Raw genomic sequence first — 27,322 nt, 5'->3', positions numbered from 1 at the left:
TGCACTCCTTCCCCAGTTAACCACTGCGTTCCTACAGGTTTGTTTCCCACTCCCGAGCCGAGCAAAGGGCTCTGGAGATGATTTTCCCAAGGACCCATTCAGCAGGGAGCTGGGAGTTTCCCTGCGGGAGCCCTCATCTTTAAATCGAGGGCAAGGATTAGGATGCGGAGGGGAAGGGCAGGACAGGCGCCCCTCGCAGAGGGATTCGGTCGCTGCCGGAGCCTTCTCGGGGCGTTGTGCGAGCGCTCTCACACGAGCAGCCGGGCTCCGAAACTTTCACTGCACATCTGCGCATCCCTGCCTGCGCTCGGCAGCGAGCCAAGCGCCGAATTCCTGCGAGCCCGTGCAGCTCCCACACGTCCACAGCGCCGCGACCCAGCGGGAGCCGGCTCGCCGTGAATCAGAGCGGAGCCCCGAGCGCTGGATGAGGCTGCGACGGCAGCGGCGATGTGAATGGCTCTGCGGGCTGGCCACAGGGGCCGAGGACAGGGGTGCCACAGCAGCCTGGACAGCCTCGGGCAGCGGCGAGCCCGCGGCGAGCAGCGCTGCGGCTCCCAGGTGAGAGAGCGGGGCGGCCCCGCACGGCCCCGCGGCGGGCACGGCAGGGATGCGGCGGGGTGAGGTGGGATGCGATGGGATGCCACGGGATAAGGTGGGATGGGATGTCTGTGCGGCACGGAGCGCTCGCAAGCACGGCGTGGTTTGGTGGGGAAGGCGAAAATCGCACCGGCACAAGGCAGGCTTGGCCGCACGCACATCTGGAAGGTGTTGGTGGGGCAGCTGTGGATAAGCTCGGAGCTTGGAAAACATCTTTAGGGAGAGCAGCTTAATCTCAGGGAAATGCAAGTGTTCTTAGGCTTTTTATCCAGGTATATGGGAACTTAGTTTTATTTGCATTCTACAGCAGTTGCACCTATATGAAAATTCTTTCCTGGCTTTGTTCTGAATATTGAGGCTTTCTTATTTCCTTTTTTCCCTGCCCTGTGATAATTCTAGTCTAGATAAAAACTCCTTTCTTTCTTTACTAATAAATAGGAATTCTGCTAAATCAAAGCATGACTGACCCAAGGCAGGATCCTTTTAGCTGCAGACAGAGCAGTGCTTCACCAGAGACCAGTGTATCCTCTGGGATGTCCACTTGGAAAAGCTCACGACCTCCCTGCTGCCTGTGTGTAGTGACAGGATGGAGCTGACAATGTTTATTGATTTATAGCTGGTGATAACACTGTTTTAGCTGAGACACTGCTCACAGATAAAAACAGGGACCCCAGGCAGGGAGACAGAAGGAATTTGTGTGCTGAGAACAAAAAGTGTTTGTGCTTCGGTTCTTTCTTCGATTTAAGTTCTCCTTATAAAGCTCAAGAAGTTTTAGAAAAACACCAAAAGTGAGCGTGCTTGTCAGGCTGGTTTTCCAAGTTGTCACAACTTGGAAGTTGCATTGTGGCTGTTAGACAGATAATTTATGGATGTTTTCATGCATTAGAGTATCACAATAAAGTTTTTGGGGCACTTTTTTTGCTAAGCCAAACTAAAATGTGACAATCATCTGCAGTAAGATGGAGAGAGAGCTGACTTGTCTGTACATTCCTGCTTATGGCACTTCTGAGCTGGTTCAGATATTGTGGAAAATAGGCTTTTAAAATCCCCCTGCCAACTGCCATTTCAGGCAGTTTTGTCTGAAATTCAGAGGGTTACAACATTTTCTGCACTTCCGCAAGAGGCTGCAGGGATAGAAAGAAGGGATTTGAACGATGAATCAAATCTATTGGAGAGTTCTCAAGTATGATAAGAAGGACTCGGCCTTAGAATGTATTAATAATCACAGACATGAATCATTTTCAAACAAATCTCAGCGAGGTCTGGAGAGGAGCCCCCTGACACATCTGTGCAGACCCAGTGATTTCACCGCTTGATCAATCCCAGCCACTCACCCTGGAGGGATCTGACCCTCCCAACAAGGTGGCAAAGAAAGTAACTGTGGCTGTATTTCCTCACCCTCGTAGCTCAGCAGTGCTCCTTTTCCCCACCAAAGTCTGAAATGATATTTTTAGATGTCTTCATTTAAGTTCAGTGGGAGCTACAATGAGCACAAGCATCAATTTAACCCATATGGTAAATAAACAATTACTTCCTAGGATAACTGAGCAGCCTATGAAATAACCACAGGATGGTAATTTAAAAACTGGTTTAGAAAAAGACCTAAAATATGTATTCAGATTAGCATTTTCAAGTGTAAAATGTCTTTATTTAATGGGATGTCTAGAACAAGGGTCAAATAGAACACATTAAAAACTAGATTGTTTCTATCAATAGGAATAAAGCCCATAAATTCCCCTACTGCTCCATGTCTTTGGCCACATAAATGTTCCTTTAAGCACAGATTCTATTAATTGGTTTTCTGTTTCCTTAAAAAATGCTTTTAGGACTAACAGAATACTGAATACGTAATAATTAGCATTACTGACTTAAATTAAAGGCACGTGGAAAAATACTAGTAATTTTAAGAAGTTAACAGAAATCTTTGATTTTTTTTAAAATCTACATTTTGCAAGCAAACTGCTGATAAGTTAAAAAAAAAAAAAAAAAAAAAAAGATAAAGGGTTGCTAAAACCCATGGTTTCATTCCAAAAGATTCAGTGCTGTAACAGCAACAGTGAGTGCTGGATTGTTGGGGTTAGAAATGTTTGTCAATCCCAAATGTGGGGCCAATAAAAGCTGGGGAAACTCAACCCCTTCCAGCCCAGCTACAGCAACGCTGACCTCTGCCGGCAGCTGCTCGGGCACAGGATTTGTTACACCGAAATATTAATTAAATCTCATTCTATTCCCTGAGAAAGGGGCAACACCTCTTCTCACTGAATTTATCTTGTGGAAAGAAAGGAAGAAAGAAACTTGTCCCAGGGTAGCAGGGATGGAGAAAGGTCTGGAGCACCAGGAGGGGCTGAGGGAGCTGGAAAGAGGCTCAGACTGGAGCAAAGGAGGCTCAGGGGGAATTTCTGGCTCTGCACAACTCCTGACAGGAGGGGACAGCCGGGAGGATCGGACTCTGCTCCAGGGAACAGGGACAGGACAAGAACTGGCCCCAGGTTGTGCCAGGGGAGGGTCAGGTTGGATATTATGGAAAACTTCTGCCCTGAAAGGTTTGCCAGATGTTGGGACAGGCTGCTGAGGGCAGTGCTGGAGTCACCAAACACCCAGAGTGTTCAGAAATGTCCAGGTGTGGCACTCGGGACCTGGCTCAGTGGTGAGCTGGCGGTGTAAATGTGTGGATTCAATCTCCTTAGAGGTCTTCTCCAGCCTTAATGATTCCAGGATCCTGTGGGAGCAAAAGGCCATGCACCAACACTCCTACAACTGCATTCCTGCCCTGGCCAGAAGGAAATTCTCCCTGTGCTGGCTCTGACCTGGGCAGGGTCACAGAGGCCAAAGCATTTGGGAACATTTCTCCATCCAAAGGTCAGGGACAGATGTCCTGTGGGATGTGTTGTGGCTTTTTCTCTCCCCACAATGCCCTTTGTGCAGCCCCACAGAATTCATTAAATATTTGTGTGTGTGTGTGTGGATGTGAATTTATTCACAAAAATTGTGTGGTCAAGCAAAGCAAGCTCATTTTTGCTGTTGCCAAGAGATCACATTATCAATCACTGTGAGTTATGTGCACACTTGTCTGCCCAGGGCCACTAACACTAAAGGAATTTGGGGGAAAGAAGATCTCAGACCCTCAATATAAACCCCTCCTATCCCCAAATCCTGGATACTGCTGGCAGTTCTGGTCACTGGTCACAAGGACAAAAGTATAAAATAAAACAAGAAAAGGTGCAGGATGATGAAAGCCTGGAACATTTTCTGTATTTAGAGAAACTACAGAGATTATGATTTCTAAGTCTGGAAAAGAGATGGCTGAGCAGGGGTGTGAGGGAGATATTTATAGTCACAGTTGTCCTTAAGATGTAGAAAGGAAATGGCTGTTGTCAAAAATCGAGGGGCAGGAAATAAAACTGCCAGGTGGCAAAGTCAAGGCAAACAAAACAAGGTGTTCCTGTCTCTGGGCCTGAGGGAGCTCTGGGATTCCTCCCCATGGATATTGCAGGTCACAGGGGTCAGGGAGCAGCCAGGCACACTGGGAGCAAAGCTGCTGCCTGTGGCTCCATCAGTCTGTGCTTCCAGAACCTCCTCTGGGTGGGAGAGCAGCCCAAGGAGATGCTCCCCACGTGTCCCCCACTCCCCAGGGGCTGCAGGAGGCAGAATTCCTGACCTGCTGCTCTACTTCCTTCTCCTTGGTGCTTCAGCTGTCAAATACTCCACCCACCCCACCCCAAAAAAGGTGGCAGTGTAATATTTACTGTGGGTTGCCAGTTCATTGGTGAAAAATGGCAGAAGGTAAAATAGCATCCCTCATTTTGGTGTTTGCTCAAGGATTAGGCGTAGGCCAGTGTTCATGGATGTACCAGCACAGAAAGACATCAGAGATGACATTTACAGCTCCTCAGGCAAATCAGTGTCTGAGACAGTGGAGAAGGGACAGTGTGAGTCCTGGGGCATCTTGTGAAATTCACTGAAATGGGGAAATACCATTTTATCTCATCTCAGTGTGGTCTTTATATGAAGCTGGCATCTTATTCGAAAATTTTTACTGAACTCAGCTCTTTTCTAACAGCTTCCACTAAAAATATTATGCACAAATATATTTCAATTATAAAGTAGCAGGGAAATGCCTCATTAATTACACTGAAAATAACCTTTCACTCTGAGAACTGCATCACCCTGAGAACTGCAGCAGAGGATGGCACTGCCAGCAGTGAATCCTGGATGCCAAGAGCCTGAGCGCCTTGGCAGAGAGCTGGGGAGTCACCAAGGACATCCAGAGCTGGCTCCAGCAGCCCAGAGTCAGAACAGCTCCTGGGAGAGACACTGAGATCACACCAGGGTTGGACAGCAGGAGAAAATCAGCAAAGTGCTGCTCAGTACTTGGAGCCTGCACACAGCTGGAAGTTGCCCAGTGCAAGGAGAAATCAGGTCCTAAATACACCGAGGAGGCTCTGCCATAATATCTGCATTCAAATGACTATAGAAGGTAGTTTGAAATAACATTTGATGGTTTTTCTGCCATCTTTTGAGCTGCCCCAGGCCACTGCTCACTGAATGAAACACCTCTGACTTTTCCTTATCTTGGAGGCAGCTGTTTATCTATCCCCTTTCTCCTTTATTCCCCCAGGCTCCTGCATTTCCAACAATGCTTTGAGATTCTATGGCACAGTGCTTGACACCACCAGATGACCCAAATCAGGATGTAGCAGTCACACACTGTCTGTGGCTGGGATCTGTTTTATCACATAAAATCCCAGGATGGTTTGGGTGAGAAGGGAACTCATCCCATCCCACCCCTGCCATGGCAGCAACACCTTCCACTGTCCCAGAGTGCTCCAAGGCCTGCCCAACCTGGCCTTGGACACTTCAGGGATCCAGGGGCAGCCACAGCTGCTCTGGGCACCCTGTGCCAGGGGCTTGCCACCCTCACAGGGAGGAATTTGTCCCCAGTATCCATCTAACCCTGCCCTCTCTCAGTGTAAAGCCATTCCTCCTTGTCCTCCTCTCTCATGGACACGACTCCCAGTGGCATCTCCTGGAGGAAACAGAAGTGGTGACAATGCACCAAGGCAGATGGTGCCAATGCACCAAGGGAAATGGTGACAATACACCAAGGCAGATGGTGACAATGCACCAAGGGAGGTGGTGACAATGCACAAAGTGAGGAGCTCCCTGGCCTGGACTTTCCAACCAATCCCTGTCACAATCCCCCCTCAGAACAGAAATCAAACCTGCACTGACCAGACCACTTGAGGTAGTTCAAGACTTCTTTTGTTCAGGGGTTTTCTAAAACTGAACATCAACACAGACCATGAACTGGTTCCAAAAAGTCTTTCCCTCATTTATCTTCCTGGCTCCAAAATCCAATTTCCTGTCCCCATGGTGTCCATAACAACGTGCCAATAAAAGTTCAGATTCTGCTCCCACTGACTTGCTAGGAGTCAAAATCCTAACTGGGATTCAAGCACAACAGACAGACAAAAAACAACCAGAAGGTAAAACCAGTTATTTGGTTTTTGGGGTTTTTTTGGGCCTTGGTTGACGTATTATTGACAAAATCAAGAATCATGGAATCATTAAGGTTGGGAAAGACCTCCAAGGTCAGCAGGTCCAACCTTTGACAAACACCATGATGCCCACGAAACCATAATGACATTTATGTTATGCAAACATGAAGCTCCTCCAAGAATAAAATCAAAGGAATGAATTAAATGAATGACTAATGGGTAAAATGAATCTGGTTTGTAACTCAGGGCTGGTCGTTTCTTTTGAAGTGCCATATTTGTGAGAAATGTTGCTGCCTTAAAGAGGATGCAGTGAAAATTGCCTTCATTAACTTGTTAACTGCCCAGTAATTTTACACAGATTACACTGATCCTGACAGTTCTGACCTCCAATGAGTAAATTAGCCCAGTGTAAATACAGCTGGAAGCAGATTATGTGTTTGATAGCTTTCTATTTGCCAAGTATGGCTTTGCAAGGTGAAAAACTACTATTTTGATTTTTTCCAGTTCTTAATCAATTTGTATTTTCCCCTCTTGTATAAGAAGAAAGCTGACACAGATTTTTTACTGGTCTGGTTCACTGCTTCACTTGGACTGTTTTAATTTGTTCCTGACACAATCATATGTGATCCAGGACCTTTTAAAAAAGTAAAATAGTTCTTCAGAAAATTTTGTGATGGGGATTTGCCAGGCACCTCATTGCTACGTAATACTTTGATTATGATACATTTAAGAGCTCTGGCTCACAGAATATATGTTTTTCTATTTTGAAACATAGCTTTTATTCTTTTTCTTTGACGACTATGTGCTGGATGAGTCAGGTATGAGAAAAGACCTGTGCTTGTTCACAAAGAGCTTTGCCCTGTGGTGGATGACACAGCCTGCATTTTCCCAATGCATCATTTCCTGCCCATTATTCCATGAGCCTTTTGGGATACTCTCTGCCCCAAAAGGGGTTTGAGGTGGGTGCATTCCCAGAGCCATATAATCTGTTTATGTGAATAATTGACATTTTGCTCACCTTGCTCTTAGAATCATCTGTTTGCCCCTGCCAGACACAACGAGCCCTTCACCTGATCATTCTCCTGGACTGAGAGGACATTAAGGGTTCTCTCTAAAAAGGAATAAGTTGATTATTCTTGTTTCTGCTCAGTGTTAGCAATTTTCTCCATTTCCCTCAGCAAAACGGAGGGAAATCAGTAACTGCACTTCTTACCTGGGAGGAGAAAGTACATGAAGTGTGTCAGGAAAAACAAATCAGCACAGAATAAGCCACTGAAGTGAGGTGTGGGTTTATTTTCCATGTCAAGAGTCTTTTCCATCCCTTCCCTCATTACTGGGGAGCAGCCTGGGACAGTGGAAGGTGTCCCTGCTCGTGGCAGGGCTGGAATGGGATGAGCTTTAAGGTCCCTTCCAGCCCAAACCATCCTGGAATTCCATGATTGGTGTTATCAGCGCTCTGAATGTTCAACATCCACGTTTTCATTCTGCCTGGATCCAAACACTCCCTGCCCCAGTCCCTCCTGCCAAACCTTCCTCTCATCATTTTCTCAGGCACAAGCTGTAAAGAGGAGAGTGCAAAGGGTCACTGCTCAGCCTCACATTCCAGGACACTTTATCTATGCCAAAAGTGTGAGTTTCTGGTTTTGGCAAAGCATCCAGAATCCAAAGCATCAGAGGGAGTTTGATCCATGAGCTCTCCCTGGGTGCACGTTCCTGGTGCTGGGCAGGGCTGTTCTAGAGACCATTTCTTTTCTCTGTGTGTTCTGAGAGAGAAAAGTGTGTGGCCCTTTCCTTCTCATTTCTTCCTTCCTCTTTGAAAGCAAAGAAATTAGAAAACCATTTAATGACCTGCAGAATGCCTCCCCTTTGTTCAGGAGTCCAAATTTTAAAAAGAATTCAAGTAATTTGAATTCAGTCTTCAGCACTTGCTTGTGCCATCACTTGAAAGCAAAAGGAAATGCTTTCTGTGAAAATAACACATCTCCAGTGCCACAGGAAAACTGATGTGAGGTTTAAAGTTTAGATTTAAAGTTCATCTCTCTGCCTTTGAATTTTCAAAAGCTCATTTCCAAGTGACATGTATTTAAACTCTGGCATTGTGCACAGAAATGAAGTGCACACCTAATCAGCAAAACTCCCCTCTGGTTTTCATTTTAAGCAGGCAAAAAATGATCTTGTAAGGCTTAGACCTTGATTATTGCTTTGAACCCGATACTAATGCAAAGAAATCCCAGAGAAAACTTGAAAGATGCAAAATTCAGTCACAATAGGCTTCTTTTTAAAAATGGTTCAGTTAGAAATCTGCTAGACACATGTTATTTTAAAAAATAGAATAAAAAGCCATTTTTTGTGTTAGACAATGTAGAATTGTCATGTATTCATCATCTGATGAAAATTGTAGCAAAAATAGGCAAATACAAAAGAAAAAGTTATTCCTATTGCCACAATTATGTCAATAATCTGTGGAGTCACACTTTTCAACAGCATTTAATTTTTTCATACTACAAATCACATCTGGCTACAAATGTCATCTTCTGTCTCCTCCCACTCCATCCTCATCCATATTCTTTTCCTTCCAGTTTGCAATAAAACTGCTTTTTTGCAACCACAATGATTCTTCCTGACAACTGATTCACCACACAAAAGCATTAACAAATAACACTGTAATAAATACAAGGTGCACAGCAAATATCCAGACAAGGAAAATACTTGATTACATATGGGGTTAAGTGTTACAATGACAGCTAATTTCAAATATATCAGATTCTTTGTGCTAATTAATATTGGCACAACCCCCATGGAAATTCAGATTTGGGAGTTCTCTGGATGTGTTTTGTGGAGCTAGAGAAGGTGTGAAGCTTGTGGCACCTGTGTTCATGTCCTGCTGCACAAAAGAGTGATGGATTTTTAAGTGAAATCCAAACCAGAATCACGATTATGTGGGGGAAAAGATCATGGAATTTATTACAGAATCATTAAGGTTGGAAAAGACCTCCAAGATCATCAGGCCCAACCTTTGCTTGAACACCACCACACCCATTAAATCATCCTGCAGCCCCTGTTGTGACCAGTGCCCCACAGCAAAGGCCAAACCCACACCCCAGGGCTGGGGGGTCCCAGCAGGACCTTCCCAGAGGTCCCAGAAGTTGGAGGAGCACTTCAGAAACTCTGGACTCACCATTCCCAGATTCCTGGTGAATCCCAAACACTGGCCTGGACAGAAAGGTTGAAAGGTTCAGGTGGAATATTGGGAAGGAATTCTGCCCTGTGAGGGTGGGGAGGGGCTGGAATGGATTTCCCAGAGCAGCTGTGGCTGCTCCTGCATCCCTGGCAGTGCCCAAGGCCAGGCTGGAAGGGGTTTGGAGCAGCCTGGGATGGTGGGAGGTGTCAGGGTTGGAGCTGGATGAGCTTTAGGATCCCTTCCAACCAAAGCAGGATTCCACATTGATCCTTTACCTAATGCTGGGCCCCACCTGAGCTCCTGCCACCTCCTCTGCACACCCAGCCAGGTGAGGAAATGTCCAATCCAGCTGCAGGCTTTGCAGCCAGATGTGGAGACTGCAGTCCTGCTGTGACTGCAGAAGGCTGGCTCACCCTGAGTGCTGCTGCCCTGGGTCACAGGAGGACTGTGGCTCATTAACTGTGACATCAAATTCAGCTGCTAATTGCGCTTGGAATTTCTGATATTACAATGGGATGGGATAGCTACGCACGACAAATATCAAATATTCATCAAAGCATGCAGTTGATAAAATTGTGCAACCATGGGCGTGCAGGGAAAATGATGATTCATTTACAGATGTGCTGCTGATCTTTCATCACTGCACACAACCTGGGGCACATCAGGAGCCAGACAAATGCTTAAACTCCACCGTTATTTTCCACTGGACAAACTCTTGTAAAAAGTCTGACATTTCAGCTCCTCTTTGAAACAGTTTCTGCTGGATGTAAGAAATAAAACTCGTAGAAATATCCTTTTGGGATTAATTCTCTAAACATAATGAGTAAAGAGCCTACTGGCTTTACTCTAAAATACTGCAAATTTTGGTGCTAATACTAATAGCTGCAAGAAGTTGGTATTATTTATGTTTATAGAACCTTCTAAAAAGTTGTTTTAACTCCTGGAGGCTGCAAATTTTCTGTCTCAGAGACAAGGCAGCACTGCAGCATCATTCAGAAAGGAAGAAATGTGTCTTGTTCCAGGCTGTTAATCTGTACATTGCACTGGAAACTGCTGTAAACCTAGGGAATGGAAATAAAAGGGAGCACTGCCGAAAATCTTCAAATTACTGCAAAGAAAAGGTTTTCAGGAAGCAATTAACTGTCTGACTGGGAATATCCCTGCTTTTTATTTGATGTCAAACTCATGGGTGGTATTTTGAAACATTTGATTGAGCTCAGTCAATTAGCCTTGATTATGGTTTGGCTTTTCCGTCGGAATAGGCTGATCCATAGGGAATGCCACTCATACCAGCACTGAGGCAGAGCAGGATGACTCAGCTGATTAATCAGCTTTCTTTTCTCCTATTAAGAAGCAAGACTTCGGCTTCCCCAGCTGCTGGAGTGATCACTATCGAGCTGGTGTTGTAACTCACACAGCTTTGCTCACCCCTGACTCACATTCTGGGAGAAGCAAAGTCACCTGCACCCCTGACTGCTGGAGTCCTGCATGAAAAAAAAAACAAAATCCAGCACCTGACCTGTCAGAGAATCATGGAATTACAGATCCCAGACTGGTCTGAGCTGGAAGGGGCCTTCAAGCTCCTCTCATTCCACTCCTGCCACGGGCAGGGACACTTTTCACTGGACCAGGCTGCTCCAAGCCCTCACACACCTCTGGCACTGAGGGACACACACAGCAGTGCTGCACCCAGGGATTTCTGTTCACCATAAAGTCCCTGTTTTCAGGGGAAATGTTCCCATTCCTGTTGCTTTCTGATTGAGATTTATCCCTAATTTGGAATCAGCCCTAATTCCCATGTTTATGGGCTTTGACAATTCCTTCCAGACAAGCAGGTACTGAATCCTCACCTGTATTTTGCCAAATAAATCTAATAATTTCCTTAGAAACACAGCACAGAATCTGCAGATGAGCAATTTTTTCCATTCCAAAAATTAGATTAATTTATTAAATAAGTTAATGGAAGAAAAAAACAAAGGCTACTTGTAAAAATAGCAAGTAAACACAGAGCTTTTTTCTCTTTTTTTAATAGGTAAATGGCACAAAACACAGCCAGGGTACAGTCACAGTGTGTAATCATGGTCATGAAATGCCTACAACGTAAATGGACTTAATGACAAAATTAAACAAATCTCAATTAAAGGCACAATTATTCCAGACAGGCAAAACCCATCACTCTCCCAGCTTCCCACTAAGTAGATCTCCAAGCATGGAAAGGTTGCCAGCTATGGGGAACAGTTTAGAAAGTTAATGACAGTACAAATGGGATTGACTGGAGACTGTAATCCTGGCTCTGTAAGCATTGCCAGAGGCCTGACATGAAGGAACAAGTACTATTTCAAGCAGACTGCAAAGCCAAGGCGAAGATTAACATCTGTCAGAATCAGCTACAGATGAGATTCTTATTGATCCTTGAATGTCACAAGAATTTAGAAGGGCTCAAAAGAACTTTAAAGAGAATAATCAAGTATCTGTGGGTTTGGTTTGTAAATCTGAAGTACCTTTCCCACATTTCAGATATTTTTTTCACACAGCTGTGTTGATGTAGCTCAGTGCTACAAGGCAGAATAGCAATTTCTTCCAACTTAGTCAGTGTCAAGCTTAGTCTTGCAGGAAAAGCAGTGGCAGGGAGCAGTTCTGGTGCTGTTACCAACCTCCAAGACAGCTTTCTGTGTTTGGACTGTGTTGCTGTGGATTTCGTTTCTGCCTCATCCGTATCTATCCCCACTAACAAGATTAAGGCTTTGCTCACATTCTTCTAATTAAAATGCTGTAATTCTGAGAAGAGATTCCACGTCTTCTTTTAGCGGGGTAATCAGTACATCTGTGAGTTCAAGTTACTATTTTTCAACATCAAAGCTTGCACAAAGATAGCTCTCTTCCATGCAGGCCATGACTTTTTATCCACCCTGGTTTGAATAACAGGCTCCATTTTGTACTGGCATCAACATCATATCCTAAAAGGAAAGGCTGGGAGAGCTAGGAATGCTCAGCCTGGAAAAGAGAAGGTTCCAGGGAGACCTGAGAGTGCCTTCCAGTGCCTAAAGGGGCTCTGAGAGAGACTTTGGATAGCCTGGAGTGCCAGGACAAGGGGAATGGCTTCCCACTGCCAGAGGGCAGGGCTGGATGGGATTTTGGGCAGGAATTGTTCCCTGGGAGGGTGGGCAGGCCCTGGCACAGGGTGCCCAGAGCAGCTGTGGCTGCCCCTGGATCCCTGGGAGTGTCCAAGGCCAGGCTGGATGGGACTTGGAACAACCTGGGACAGTGGGAGGTGTCCCTGCCAGCCAAAGGCTCCCAACATCTTGTCCTGTCAGGAGCACACGTGCATTTTTCTGCAGCACTTTTTCCTTATTAAACTGGAAGAAGCATGATCTGAGTGGAGCATCCAGGGAAGGGAATGGAGCTGGGGAAGGGTCTGGAGCACCAGAAGGGGCTGAGGGAGCTGGAAAGGGGCTCAGCCTGGAGCAAAGGAGGCTCAGGGGGGACCTTGTGGCTCTGCACAGCTCCTGACAGGAGGGGACAGCCGGGGGGTCGGGCTGTTCTCCCAGGGAACAGGAGGAGAGGGAAGAGCCTCAGGCTGCACCAGGGGAAGATTGGATATTAGTGAAAATTTCTTCACTGAAGGCATTGCCACTGTCTGCCCAGGGCACTGGTGGAGTTGAATACTTGGAAATGTTCAAAAAACATGTAGATGTGGTGCTTGGAGACATGGTTTAGTGGTGGACATGGCAGCGCTGTGTTAATGATCTTACAGGTTTTTCCCAGCCTTAATGATCCTTTGAACTTCAAGCTGCATTTCACTTACCAGGTGCAGCCTTGACATTTTATTTACAAAGTTTTTAGTTCTGTAGCTTCTCCTTGCTATATGAAGGTACTACTCCACAGCTTTCAGAAGCCCCTCCTGCCCTCACTCCTTCCCCCTATTTTCTCTAAGGTTGTGACACAACACCAAGAGGCAGTTTTGTTTAATCAACTTCTGCAAGGCTTTTGGTGAATGTAGGTTGAGGAAACTCATTACAGCACTTTAGTCCTCCCAGTCCAAGTGTTCCCATATTCAATCCACTGATTGTTCTCACTGTGGAAATGGAAAAAAAAAAAAAAAAGGTTCATATCTAATGTCATAAAAGATAGTAAGGAAAATAATATGCTGGTAAACAGAGGAACAGTAATCTTCTAATCCTGGCTTACTTTTATAGGAATTCCCTAATTTCCATGTCCACATAACAGGGAAGTCAGTGAGCCCCACAGAAAGATGAAGCATGAGTAGTTCAGAGATGTCCAGTGCTATCAGTGATAGCACTGTGCTGCAATTCAGGGATTCAGGGCTGTTCAGACTCAGAGCAGGGCCAAAGAGAGTTCTAGAAAATGTGGCAGAAACACTCAAGGGCACGGTTTAAAGGAAAAAGAGGCATCTTTCCCATTATCATTTGTACTGAAGCAAAAATGCTTTCAACCACCAGATGATGCCAGAAAATGTAAGACCCTTCAAATCCTCCTCACACAAGTGAGCTGCCAAACACAGATTTATAAGAGCTGCTGAGACTGCCAGGTCAGTCCAACTCCCTGTTTCCTGTTCTTAAGCAAAGGTTGCTGAACTTCATTTAAACTTCTTTGCTCTCTGTTCTCTGCTTGAAGGATTCCCACAGCACAGGACAGGATCTGATCTTCCTTTACAGATACTCTTCTGTTGAGCTGTCCTCTTGCACAGAGGGTCTGTGTGGCCAGGAGAGCTGAATAAACGTTCAGAGACATTTATTCCAGAGACAGCTGCAGGCTCCCAGCAAGGGAGCATCACTCACTTCTGCATCATTCACTTCTCTGTGTGTTACACCCTTCAAGCTTTGTGTGAGGTGAGGATATTCCAGAGGTTCAAGATCCAGACAAACAAACCCCTTCCCACACTGAAATGTCACCTTAAATTTCATTTCACCTTAAATGGCTGAGCAGGGAATAAAAACCCTCCTATCTTAAAACATCCACAGCAGCTGCCTCCCCTCAGACTCTGACATAATACAAAGATGGAAAACTCCTACTCCCCACTGCTGGCTGGGTCTGTGCCCAGCAGCCCACAAGGTCCAGCTGAAATATGGCCCCAGTTCAAACTGTCTCTGCTCTCTGGGAGCATGAGCAGATTTGTTGTGCAGCAGCTGCCTGACACACTCGGGATGCTGAGAGTGCTGAAGTTTGGGCTGTGCTTCTCTGGCCTCAGGTTTGGCGTTGGGGTGACAGCTGAAGGAGAGTGAGATTCTCAGAGCATAGGAATGAAGTAACACCTAAATCAATCTCTGTGCTAGCTCAGTGCAAGGAAACACTACTTGGATTAGTTTCTCTGGATATATATTTTGTTGTTGATGTACAGAACCCATCCCATTTTGTTACCACCCCTCTTCAGAGTTGCCAGGAGTTGTCTGGCATTGTGAGTTAATGCAGCAATGAGTTAAAACAATCACACAGCAAGGAGTAAATACCTTCCACAGCAGATGAAAGCCAAGATGCTGAAGAGGTCCCAGGTGTGCTGCAGAGAAGACTGTGTGGGGCAGCAGCTCTGAGGCAGCTGGACTCAATGTGTGACAGGGGAAGGCAGGAGCCTTGCAGATAAAGGAGGCAGAAAGCACGTGGAGCAGCACTTGGAGCTGGAGAGGAAACAAAACAGAGGATGTCAACACATAGGCATGACCAGGGGCAGGAGTGAGAGAGAGCCAGAGAACAGATTTTTAGGGATGGCTGTCTCAGTCTCCTGCTGCTTTTTAATCCATCCACTCCATAAGGAAAGGTGCAGAAAAGGGTTTTGGTAAAGACAGGAGCTGGTACTCACATGGATTACAAACACTGGCAAAACCACTCTTGTTTTCCTACCACTTGAGGCATGCAGACACTAAAATACAATGAACAAATAAGGACAATGAGGCAAATAAAAGCATGTGAAGAACAAGGATCAGTTTCCCAAACATCCTGAACACTTGTGCTTTGCAGTGGTTTACTCTGCTGCCAAGTAATCAAGATGATCTCTAGGCTGAGCTCAGAAAAACATACAGGGGGAAAATGTAGGTATGGAGCATTCTGCATGGTGTCAACTCATTTCCACAGAAAGCAGGCTTTAATCCTCAGTAAGTGCTGAGCACACACATACAAAATATGAAAGCCCAGGGGTAAAAATTCCAGCAGCAGCAGCACAGTTTACAAACCAGCCCTGTCTCTTCATGGAAAATGATGCAGCATCGTTGTCTGCAGTGCAGGAGCTGCAAGGTGAACCCCCCTTTGCTTGTTTCCTTCTTCTGATGGGGCTCAGACGAGCCATGGCATTAGAAGGAATATCTGAATATTTAGAAGGAATATCTGAAAGCTCTAAGCAATTGTAAAAACCTCATGTTTTTCTTGGTAAACGACCCTGGTTGACAGGAGGCTCCTATTTCTCCTGCAAGAACTACTTGTGCTTGCAGAGAACATTACAAGATGACACTGCAATCTGATAACTCAGTGTTTCTGTGGTTGGCTTTGTTTTATTTGGTGGTGTTTCCAGATTTCTTGTGGAAATCTCTACCCTGTTTCTTGGGAGGTTTTTACCCTCTCATTTCAAAACTACACCACATCTAAGAGGTTCCTGCTGTGCAGGGAAAGAAAACTCTTTTTTCCACCTCTTTGGTGAATAAATTTTTAAGCCACCAGCAAGTAGCAAAAAAACTTCAAAGCTGAAAGGTTTTTTTTGCACCCAACTAAAGTATTTGCTTAACTTACATTTAACACTAAGACTGTTACTTTATATATTTTTATTATTATATTATATTACTATATCACTATTTATTTACATCTGCTCAGTTTAAAACCCACTGTATTTCACACCTTTGTAGTTGAGTGCTTAGGAGTTCTAAAAAAATTGTTTTGAACTCCATTTCAAATGGGAAAGGCAGGTGGAGTACAAGGGTTTGAGCATTACCACATCTTTACAATCTGCAGAAAAAACTCAGGCTTTGAAATGAGCAGATGGATAAATATCTGCCCAAATCTTGGAGGTCACCTCATGTACCGCAGGACACAAAGCTTATGTTCAGTTGTCCAGAAAATATGGAAATATACTTCTTAAATGTGCAGGATATGTAAAAAAATACAGAAATCAAACAGCTAATGAGCAACAGCCCAATGATTGAGGAGTTTTGTACACACAATTCACCTTGGGGTATGCTGTTTAAGCAAAAATATTAACATTTTTCTATAGTTCAGAGTATTATGCCTGTGCCTTGTGGGTCATAATAAGGGCAAAGAATGGGTGTGACTGCTCTGGGGTCAAAACTCATTTCCAGCTGCAATAAAAATAAGGAATTTGAATTTCTAAAGGTGTCATTTTAGAGGTTTTTGTCATAATTTTCCTATTGTAATGTAAAGTAAATCATAAGAGAGGGCAATCATTATTCAACCCCTAAGAAGGCAATTGAATTCCGTAGGTCTCATGAAAGTAAAATGAAAAAGAATATCCTAGAAATTTAAAAAAAAAAAACAAAAAAAACCAAACAACAAAAGGAGGTGGGCAGAGGGGAAGAGGAACACTGCTACTGCTTGGCAGGAATCCTGTGTTATTCTTTGGGTTCTTCATATGCTACAGAAGTAAATTCTACTGACCATAAGTGAGTGGGGAGGATCATTTTATTAAGTGTTTGTAAAACCACTCGACATTTCTGGATGGAAAAATCCTACACAAGCAAAGCAATATTCCATTCCAGTATTGACTGTTTCTTCCCTATCTCAGCGCTCTGAGTGAACACAAGAGCACCTCCATGTCATAAGATTTAATTTTGTAGATTTTTATCTATACCCTTAAGTGTTTTTTAATAGAAAAAAAAAATCCAGCACATCAGTTTGAATTGCTCCAGCTACAGAATTTTTATCAGGTGCAGCCAGGCCCTCAGTTCAGCAGAACAGAGATTTTAAAGTTCTCCCAACTCCATCCTTTGCTGCATCCTTCTGTACTCTGACTTGCCAAGCACAGACACCCTTCAGCTTCCCTTTGGAACTTCTCAAAATTCCTGCCCTATTGAAATATCATTGAGTCATTGAAAATAGTTATAAACACACTGGAAGATTTGTAGAAGATAAAATTCCTTCTGGATGTAAATAATTAATAGAAGAGGAAAGTCTGAAGAGTCATGGCCATAATTTATGGCTGCTCCTTGTCCTTACATAATGTTCCTTTCCAAATTCATGATCCAGAGAAACACTGAAGATGATGGAGTCTGCCTTTGGGAATGTGATCATGACATCCCAGCTCATTTTTGTTTTCTACCTCATTTTTGGAGGCACTACGTTGATGCCTTACACTACAACACGTGCAATTGCTAAAACTGCCTGTGTTCAAGTTTGTTAATGCAGTTGTAGAAAAGTGAAAAAGGAGAATATAAATGAAAATTATGAGCCTGAATAAAAATGAAATGCTAGCATTGCTGCTGGGATTCAGCTGGTTCTTATTAATCAGGGTTTGGAAAATAATCAGGTTTTATATTATCTTCTGAATAGCTGGAATAAGATCACTAGTTGGAAAGGTTTACTGGCCCTAAAGATATTGTATTTTTCTGCCTTAACTACTCTTGGCTGTAAGAGGGGATGTAACATCACAGTCTGACTGCCCTCATACTTTCTGTTCCCAGCTGAATTCCAGTTTGATTTTGGTAGTGTTGTGAAGTCTGCAATTCCAGTTCTTTCATTCCTGGTAATTTTGTATTGGAAACCTCGAGGCCAAATATAGCAAGCCAACTATTCCCAAATTTAAATTCATTTGGGAAGGGTGTAGAGGGGAGAAGGGCAAGCCATGCTCCAGCCTCAGGAAGGTCTTTGGAGTCGCTGTTTTAAGCAGCAATAGGGAATGAGTCCTGCTGTGTTGGGCAGGAGTTGTAGGGAGCAGCAATCCCAACCTGGCTGCAGCTGGGTAGGATGGAGGCATCCAACTTTATATGGATGGATTTGTCCCATTTATCCTGCAGTAGTTTTCCTGTCAGTTAGTGCCTGAGATCTTTAGTCACTCCTTGGTGCCTATGAATTAGGATATATGAAACCCTGGAGTCCTATAAAATATATATATCCAGCTCCAAGGCGACATGGAAAGTTCCAAAGCAATCATCACATGTCAATCATTGATTTTAGAATTTGCTTTCTGGATGATAATATAGGGATGATATACAACCCTGGTATGCTCCTATAACTTACTCCTAGCCAGGATTTTTATTTCTAGCTCATTTAATTTACCAGCTTTATGCCATTGAGGTCATTGACTTCAGGAGAATCAGATTCACATGCTCCTCCAAAAGCTGTTTTCTGTCATTTATTTTCAGATTTGTCACTAGTTTTGTAAGTGACGTGTTTCCCTTCACTTTATTTAAAGAGATTTTTATTTTGACAGAGACAATTTCTTTATCTTTTATTTAATAACTGTCAGTTTGGTTTTGTTATCTGCAGCAGGATGAAGCTTTCTGCTCTGTCAGGGTGGCTCGGTGCATGTTTAACACTCACTAACAGCCAATCTGTCACAGCAAGGGCTGCATCCTGTCACAAGCCTTTACTGCTGTGGCCACCCTGACCTAAGATCATGGGGTTTTTCCCAAAGGAATCACATTTTACATGACTGTTGATGCCTCTGAATTCCCATGAGCATGTTCTACAGGCCAAAGTATCACGATGCCAAACACTGTGAAACAAATTTGAGAAGCAAAACAAATGATTATATTCTTAGAAGTTTTGATTTTGTTTTACCACTCAGGAGTTTTAAAGTGAGGCTTCTAAAGGTGAGGCTGTGCCTGTCCCATGTCACCAGACCTGTCACCTCCTGTCACAAACCTCCAGCTGTGCCTCCAGGCTGGATCTCTCCCAGCAGATGGCCTCACTCAGCACCAAATGCTCTGAGGGAAAGGGATGTCACTGAAGGTGATGGGAAAGACACTTCTTTTCCTCTCTTTGGAATTCTCTACAGAGACACCAGCAGGTGAAATATTGATGTACTGGTTCAGGATGAAAGAAGGGATAAAATTAGGCCCTTGCAAATAAACAATTTCCATTACTTATACCCCAATTAAACATTAAGAAGTGTTTTCCAAAGGCTTTGGATTTGGTGCATCCCCACCCTACAGAACCATAGCATGGTTTGGGCTGGAAGTGACCTCAAGGATCATTGACTGCACCCCCTGCCACGGGCAGGAATATTCCACTGTCCCAGGTCTCTCCAAGCCCGTCCAGCCTGGCCTTCAGCACCTCCAGGCACGGGCTGAGACTCATGGAGCAATTCCCCCTTAAGCACCCCAAATTCCCAGGGGCTCAGTGGGCTGTGAACCATCCTGTTATTGCATTTACCTGGGCCCAGGCTGAGTCAGAGCTCTGGAGGCAGATGCTGGGTGCACATCCTGATGACGAGGAGGATCACGGTGACACGATGATGCTCCCTGCTGCAGGGCAGAATTTTTCTCAGTCTACTGCTCTCCCTAGAAATCCTCAAAGGAACATTTCAGTGCTGGAGGCATTTGGAAAAAAGAAAAAAAAAAAAAAAAAAAGGATGTGTATGAGACACAGGTAGCTTCCAGCTGGCTCTCCAGCACTCACAAACCTCTCATTTACAGGCTGAGTCACTGCAGATATAATGGAGGAATGAAATGTTGGGTCCATTAGAGATTCCCATTTTCTTGCTCATCAGCTAAGATCAAGGCAAAGCTGTGCCTCTGACACTGCTCTTAGTCATAATTGCTTCAGGATTCCCTTCAAGGCCTCCCAGGGCTCAGAAATCTTTTCCCCGAGTTGCTACTGCTAAATTTTAGTTCATGTAACTTATATACTGGTGAAAATGTTTCCAAGAGAGATGTGCCAGAGGCACCTTCTCTTTACCAGCAATTTCAGCAGCAGCTGCCTCCCTCATTTCTCTCTCACTACCAGAAGCAATGAGACAAAACTAATTCACTACTTGTTGCTTGTTTTGGTGACCTCCACGATCCCACTTGCTGCACTGACAGCCAAGCAGTTCTGTTTATTTTTTGCACATCCGTAAAACATGCCAACAACTTCAAGAATGACAGAAAACAACATTCCAAATTGTATCATGCCTTAGATCACAACATTCTATGCTTATGTTTATTGACTATGCTTATTTTTATGTAGAAAATAATTTACTTGCTGTCTTTGACTGAGACAAATAAGCATTAATTTATCTTTCCTCACTGTAGGAGCTGCTTTAATGGCATCTGGTCAAGTGCAGTGAGAAGGCTGCACTGACTGCTGCTCTTATTGGAAGCAATTAATTTAGTAAATTTATTAAATTTTCATTCCTAATAACTTTCCAGGCAACATTCCCTGTTTGTCCATTTTTCCTTGGATTCCGTGGGTAACTTTAACAAAAGAGGAATTCCCTAAACATATTTTGTTTGGCAATTGTTGCACTTACAGGTCCTGCAAGCAAAGAGCTTTTCAAGACACAGAACCATTTGCTTTTTGATGTGATCCATTTCCCCACTCTCCAGAATTATGGAATGCTGGAATGCCAGAATAATTTTACTTGGAAGGGACTTTAAATCTCATCCAGTTTCATCCCTGCCATGGCAGGGACACCTTCCACTGTCCCAGAGTGCTCCAAGCCCTGTCCAGCCTGGCCTTGGCACTCCCAGGGATCCAGGGGCAGCCACAGCTGCTCTGGGCACCCTGTGCCAAAACCAGTCTGGGACTTTTTAATTCTACTCTACATGTGCTGAGACTAAGAAACAAGCTTGAAGTGAGATTTTTTTACCCGCCAGGTCTGTCATCCTGTATACAGGTAAATCCTGAAGAAAGACTCACTTCAGCAGGATATTTTATGAATGTCTGGGAGTGGTAGAACAGAGGAATAGTCTATGGATGCTGAATAACACTGCATCATTTACTGGATTCCACCACAGCCAGGAATCCGGGAAAAAGACAGTAAAAGAACTTTTAAAAAAAGTCCTGCTGAAAATAAATGCTTTTGTGGTTAAAAACGAGCCAGTTGGAACTGAAACAGTGTTTTCTTAGGGTGGCAGAACAGTTGGAAAAGTTGTTGGATTATTTTTGGCAGTGGCCAGCACATTATAGCTCTATCATTACTGGTACTCAACTCTCCAGAGTTCACTGAAAGGGTTATTACTTCACTAGCACATTCCTGCAAAAACACAGCATACTCCATCTGTAGCGTGGAGCTCTGGATCCTGGAACTCTGTGTGACCTTTCTGACACGCTGATGTGAGTGCAACCAGCTCAGCTCCCAAACACTGCAACACCCAGGGGCAGCCTGAGCAAGGCAGGGTGGCCAAACCACTGTGCACGTAACAGGGTGACTCCTGCGCCCTGCACTGATGGAAACAGGCTGGGAGGGTTTCAGCTGGAGGTTTAAACATCAAGCAGCTTGTAGCCGGGTGTTGTAAGAGCCAAACCCAGGGGCTGCCTTTGCTGGCAGCCAGTGCTCCCACTGACAGACTCTGTGCAGGTGGAAAGTGAGTCCAGTTCATGCTTTGGTTAGCAGCTTGTTCTCCTTAGCAAATGCACTTCAGCCTGATGCAGCAGGATTTTTGCAGTGCAGGAGTACCTTATCCAACCCCTATTTACCTTATCCAACCCCTACTTCCCTTATGAAATGGAGCAGATAAGCTATTGAATAATAAGATTAATAAAATAATATTTCTATCCCTTTCAGTGGCATGAATTTACAGTCAGAAAATGTGTTTTGCTGAAAAGGTGTCAGTGTCCTGGATTTAACTGGTGAAGAAAAGAATGGTTTTCCTTTAGCTGGGGTCTATATGATCATCCCCAATGCAGTGATTAAGACTGGAGTCATTGCTGCCCTTACAGCAGCAACACAACAAACACCTAAGTATTTGCTTTTATGGGCCTGTGAGTTTTGTATCTTCAGTTCTTCTGTTCTTCTTCTTCTGTTCTCAAATATCAGCCACAATCAGATAATTGTCTGCCAATAAATGGCAATCTGTGATTCTCCTCCTGAATTTAATTGTAACCAGATTTGTTTCCCAGATTAGATTTTGGGGCTGTGAGCCCTGGTTTGTGCCTGGCTGCTGTGCAGTGCCATAAGTATTGCTGCCCACTCCTGGGTCTGCTGAGCCTGGAAGGTGTCTGAGAGGAGTGGGAAGCAGTGGATCAATAACCACATCCTAGTAAAGGTCCTGAGTAAAGGCAGCCCTGTCTTACAAATGTGCTGCTCTGCAAAGTCTGGAACTGCTTCGGACAAGTTTGATGCTGTGACAGGGAAAAGACACAGCTCAGAAAGCCAAGGGGGTTTGTCCCCGTGCTCCTGCTGCACGGGGGGGATGGCACTGAGAACACTGATTTTTTGGCACTGAGAACACTGATTTTTTGGCTGATTACTGACACAAACCCTTCTGCCCCAGTGACCCACGGCACACGCAGCTGGCAGGAGCAGCAGGGCCCCATGGCAAGGTGCAGCCCAGCCCGGCTCAGCTCTGGATGAAGTAAGGACCTTGCTGGGGGAGCAGTTCTTCGTGCAGTGCACTCAGAGGTAAGCCAGCACTCGCTGCCACAGCCAAGGGTGGGCAGTGTGAGTGTGGCCAGGCTCACACTGCAGCTGCTCCAGAGGAAGGGTTAATGACACTGGCCCAGCACAGAAGTGGGGTTAGCACAGGTGGTGCAATTTTGGCATCACAATGCCTGTGATAACATTTGTGCCCAGGGTTCCCATCACACACCCGTGGACCCCCAGCACTGGAACTGGCAGCTGCACATCCCCTGCAAGTCCAGGTGGCTGCACGAGGCATCCACTGTGAGCATCTCCAGAAAGCACCATCAGAGGCTCTAATAACTAATTATGGGACATAGTTTGGAGAGAGAATCATAGAATCCCAAAATGGTTTGGGTTGGAAGCGACCTTAAAGCTCATTCTGTTCCAACCCCCTGCTGGACACCCCAAACTCCCCAAAATATCCTGTAAAATACCTCTGTGTACCAGTAAAAGAGTTCACAACCCTCACAGCCCAAGGCACACCTATTCTTTAATGTTAACTTCTCTTGCCTGTGTTGTCATCAAGTTGAGTTCACTTTTTTAATGTGTCACTTTCTATTCTCCACTAACTCACTGATAAAAAATATTCAATTTTGAATTTTCAGAAAAGTTACCAGGTATCCCAAATACATTCTGTCTGTGTTTGGGCCACACTCCACATAATGATTTAGTACAAGGAGAGGAAATACAAGGCAATTAAAGAAAAAAGGCAAGGCCTTTCTGCTTTTGTGTTAATGGCCTTAAATCAAAAATCTCAGCACGGGCAACACAAGAAGCCCAGAGAAGGGAGGTAAATGTAGCTGCATTTTAGAGCAGCAAATCTTGTATAGCACAAAACCAGAACCAGCTCTTTGCTGACATTGCAGCATCTCTTTCCTATAGAAGGAAATAATAAAAAAGGGGTTTATGCATAAACACAATACACTGAGGCTGCTATTGGCATGGCTAAATTGTGCCTGGATTTTATTCTGCAAACCTTTTCCATTAACATTTCTGTCGGGAAAGCTGACTCTTGAGAGATGTAATGAACCATCTGACTTTAGTTTGGTTGTGGAACAAGGGGTTACTCTCTGGAGGGTGCACAGCCAAGCTCTGAGCTACACCCAGCTCTGTTTCCTTATACAGAGGATGACGAGTGCTCCAGCACGAGCAGCACGTGGGAAAGCAGCAACCCTCAGCCTTGCTTTAAACAAATTAAAGTGCCTTTGGAACAGTGAGGATTTGCTCTGTGACAAACATTTGACTCTCTTCGTCATCATTTTGTCCCCAAAGCCTCCAGCCCAACAAGGCCAACAGCACAGACAAGTGCTCACACAGCTTTTGGCCTTTCTCTTCTTTCCTCTCCTCCACACAGGCTCTGCTTCTCCTCCTGAGTCACTGCCTTCACTTGGTGTCTCCTGCTGGTTCCCTGAGTGTTTGCTCAGCCCTGCACAAACCTCGCTGTTTATGTCATTTCAGCTCCTGTCTGAGATAAGACACACCAGATCCTGTGGGACATCTTAGGGCTGTTCTGCATTTTCCACAGGATTATGCTCTGGCAGAGCACACCGGTCAAGTCCTTTAGTGCTGCTTGGGATTCTAATCTGAGAAGGCTCCACAGAGAGGGGGAACTGCAACCATAATTGACCCACACCCAGCAAAAACACAGAGAAATTCTGGGAAATCACAGTGGAACTGCAGAGCCTGATTCCTCTGGTACAAAACCCTGTTTGTCCAGTGGCTTTGGGGCTCCCTGCCTGCTGGCCAGCCACGGCAGAGCTCGGGGCCAGCTGAGACATGTCAGGAAAACAAGGCAAAGAGACGGGGAGGAGCCTTACTTGGGCTTTTCTGTTTATACCCTGTCTCTGCTTATTAAGTCTTCACAGAGGAAATACAATGTCTGCCCTTCACTGCAATTCCAGAGCATTTTTGAATGTCTCTCATTCCCAACATGTGGCTGAATTAGTCAGCACATGGTAGTTGCCCAACGAGGTATTGCTGCTGCTGCTCTTCCAGCATGAAATGGGTCTTAGCAAAGGTTTAGACATTTGGCTTGCACTTTTCCATGCCCAAACAGATGTGCCTGTCCTCTGGATTGAAGGAGGACTAGTACTGGCACTGTATCTGCTCTGCAGGAACTTTTGGGGAGTTCTTGCTCATGGCATTCTGAAAAAAAAACAGGTGTTTCCCTGTATTCCAGGGAAATTCCCAGTATTCTGGCCACAATGTCTGTAGCTGTGCTGTATCTAAGCAGAGGTAGTTTGGTATCCACAGTGCTCCCATATTTGCCCTTGAATGTGGAAAAATCCCATCTGCCCTTGTGACACAGATACCTGAGCTCTTCGGGGAAGGAGCCTGGGTTTATCTGCCCTAACTCAGTGATGTGGTGTGTCCTGAAAGGGCAGCTGGGAGAGCTGGCAGCTGCTGGAGGCTGCTGAGCCAGCCTGCAGTGAGGCCTGGCCACGGGGCAGGTGAGTGTGGCTGCTGAGGGTGTGATAATGGCACGAGGTACTGGCGTGGTGGCCCCCACTGTAGCCCCAAGGACACCTCTGCAGACAAATTTAGGGAATAGACAGCTGTTCTAGCCAAGGGACTGCTTCTGCTTTCACTCCTGTGCAGCCAAGAGACCGGGCCTGGCCAAAAAGGTTGCTGCAAAACTCACTAGAGATCTGACTCCTGGGAACATGCTGTCACCATATGGTCTCCACATTAATAACACCAAACAAGTGCTTCATAAACAGTGCTCTAACGACAAATACCAGAGGAATTAATAATAATCTAGCTATTATTTTCTAATGTTCTCGCTTTATTAAGAACACTGATGCTGTCTGAATGAGCTCTTCCGGAAGAACAACATCTGGCACTCACATGATTACCTGATGAAATCCTTATGATCCCGGGTATCTGATAAATTCATGGCCAGAACAGCAGTGGTTTGTGCCCGCCTGGCTCACAGTAACAGTGCCCTTCTCTCTCATTCTAGGTCAGGATGTAATACCCATGCTGTTCTACACTCTGCAGTAACAGAGCTCTTCTCTCTTGTTCTAGGTCAGGATGTAATGCCATTCTACACCCTGACTGCAGTAACACTGCCCTTTTCTCTCATTCTAGGTCATATCATAATGCCCATGCTGTTCTACACTCTGCAGTAACAGTGCCTTTCTGTCTCGTTCTAGGTCATAACGTAATGCCCATGCTGTTCTACACTCTGACTGTAGCTTTTTTGATCGGCACACAGGCAGCTCCCAAGTCAGAGGACAATGCTCCACTGGAGTTTCCTGCAGAACACTCCCTGCTCAGTACCCGGAGCGACCGACGCCACATTGCCCAGGAGGCTCCGCAGACATCCCACGGCCACGCCACGTGGAGCCTCGGCAGGAGAGAAGCTCTAAACATCACCGTGGACCCCAAAATCTTTCGGAAGCGGCGTTTCCGGTCTCCCCGGGTGCTGTTCAGCACGGAGCCCCCGCCGGTGGCCGGGCAGGGCCGGAATTTGGGATTTCTCAGCGGGGCGGGGGCTCTCAACAGGACTGCCAGGAGCAGGAGGAGCACGCACCCCGTGCTGCACCGCGGGGAGTTCTCGGTGTGCGACAGCGTCAGCATGTGGGTCGGGGACAAAACCACGGCCACCGACATCAAGGGCAAGGAGGTGACGGTGCTGGGAGAGGTCAACATCAACAACAACGTCTTTAAGCAGTACTTTTTCGAGACCAAGTGCAGGGACCCCAAGCCGGTGTCGGGCGGGTGCCGCGGCATCGACGCCAAGCACTGGAACTCGTACTGCACCACCACCCACACCTTCGTCAAGGCCCTGACCATGGAGGGCAAGCAGGCGGCCTGGAGGTTCATCCGCATCGACACCGCCTGCGTCTGCGTGCTCAGCAGGAAGGCGGCCAGGCCCTGAGCCCGCGCCCTCCGACCCCCCTACCTCAGCCTGTAAATTATTTTAAGTTATAAAGGACTGCATGGTATATTTATAGTTTATACAGTACAGAAAGAACCTCATTATTTATTAAACTCTTTTGGAAACCTTTGGTGTTTTGTAAGTTATTTACTGGCAGAGCTCTGTGTTTGTTTTAGTGTCGTTCACCTCTGCAACTCTGGGCTGTTGAACAAGCTTTTAGCAAAAAGAAAACATTTTCCATGCAGTTTTCACACGTATTGCTTTCTTCTACAAGGAAATTTCCCTGCCAGTTTATTGTAGGTTTATTTTCAATTGAAATTTTTTTGTCCAAACACCAAGAGACTGAAACAGAACTTTCAAAACTTGCTTCCAGTGTTACTAATTATCCATAAAGATATTAATCATATCTAATTAATCATCTTAGTGAGATCCTAGTAGAAACACTAATTCTTCATTGTTGCCAGATCAATTTATAAGTATGAAGTTTAGTGGATATTTTAAAATTGCCCACTGTTACTTTCATTGCAAAAATAACCCATTCTGAATTATTCTGGAACACTTGTTTGCACAAGAATAGAATCTCAAAATGTATATTTTTGTGTTAAAATGGTATTTTACAGCTCATTACTTCAGAACTATATCAGAATGATGGGATTTCAAAT

General features: G+C 45.1%; 1 protein-coding gene across 2 annotated transcripts; it reads left to right on the top strand.

Annotated features, from left to right (window-relative positions):
* The first annotated feature begins 292 nt into the window (after positions 1 to 292).
* Positions 293 to 26,785, top strand: NGF (nerve growth factor). Of its 2 annotated transcripts, XM_041422793.1 has the most exons (3): positions 295 to 558; positions 22,650 to 22,777; positions 25,933 to 26,785. In XM_041422793.1, the coding sequence occupies exon 3, from the start codon at positions 25,944 to 25,946 to the stop codon at positions 26,658 to 26,660; it is 717 nt and encodes a 238-aa protein (XP_041278727.1). In that variant the 5' UTR covers positions 295 to 558; positions 22,650 to 22,777; positions 25,933 to 25,943; the 3' UTR covers positions 26,661 to 26,785. The 2 variants fall into 2 exon arrangements, with proteins under 2 accessions (XP_041278728.1, XP_041278727.1); XM_041422794.1 differs by lacking the exon at positions 22,650 to 22,777 and having other exon boundaries at positions 293 to 558.
* Positions 26,786 to 27,322: the final 537 nt, after the last annotated feature.

Source organism: Onychostruthus taczanowskii, unplaced genomic scaffold, assembly GCF_017590055.1.
Source record: "Onychostruthus taczanowskii isolate IOZ18803 unplaced genomic scaffold, ASM1759005v1 scaffold74, whole genome shotgun sequence".
Taxonomy (NCBI): domain Eukaryota; kingdom Metazoa; phylum Chordata; class Aves; order Passeriformes; family Passeridae; genus Onychostruthus; species Onychostruthus taczanowskii.
Note: the sequence above shows the minus strand (reverse complement) of the source record. Positions and strands in the feature narration are given on the sequence as shown.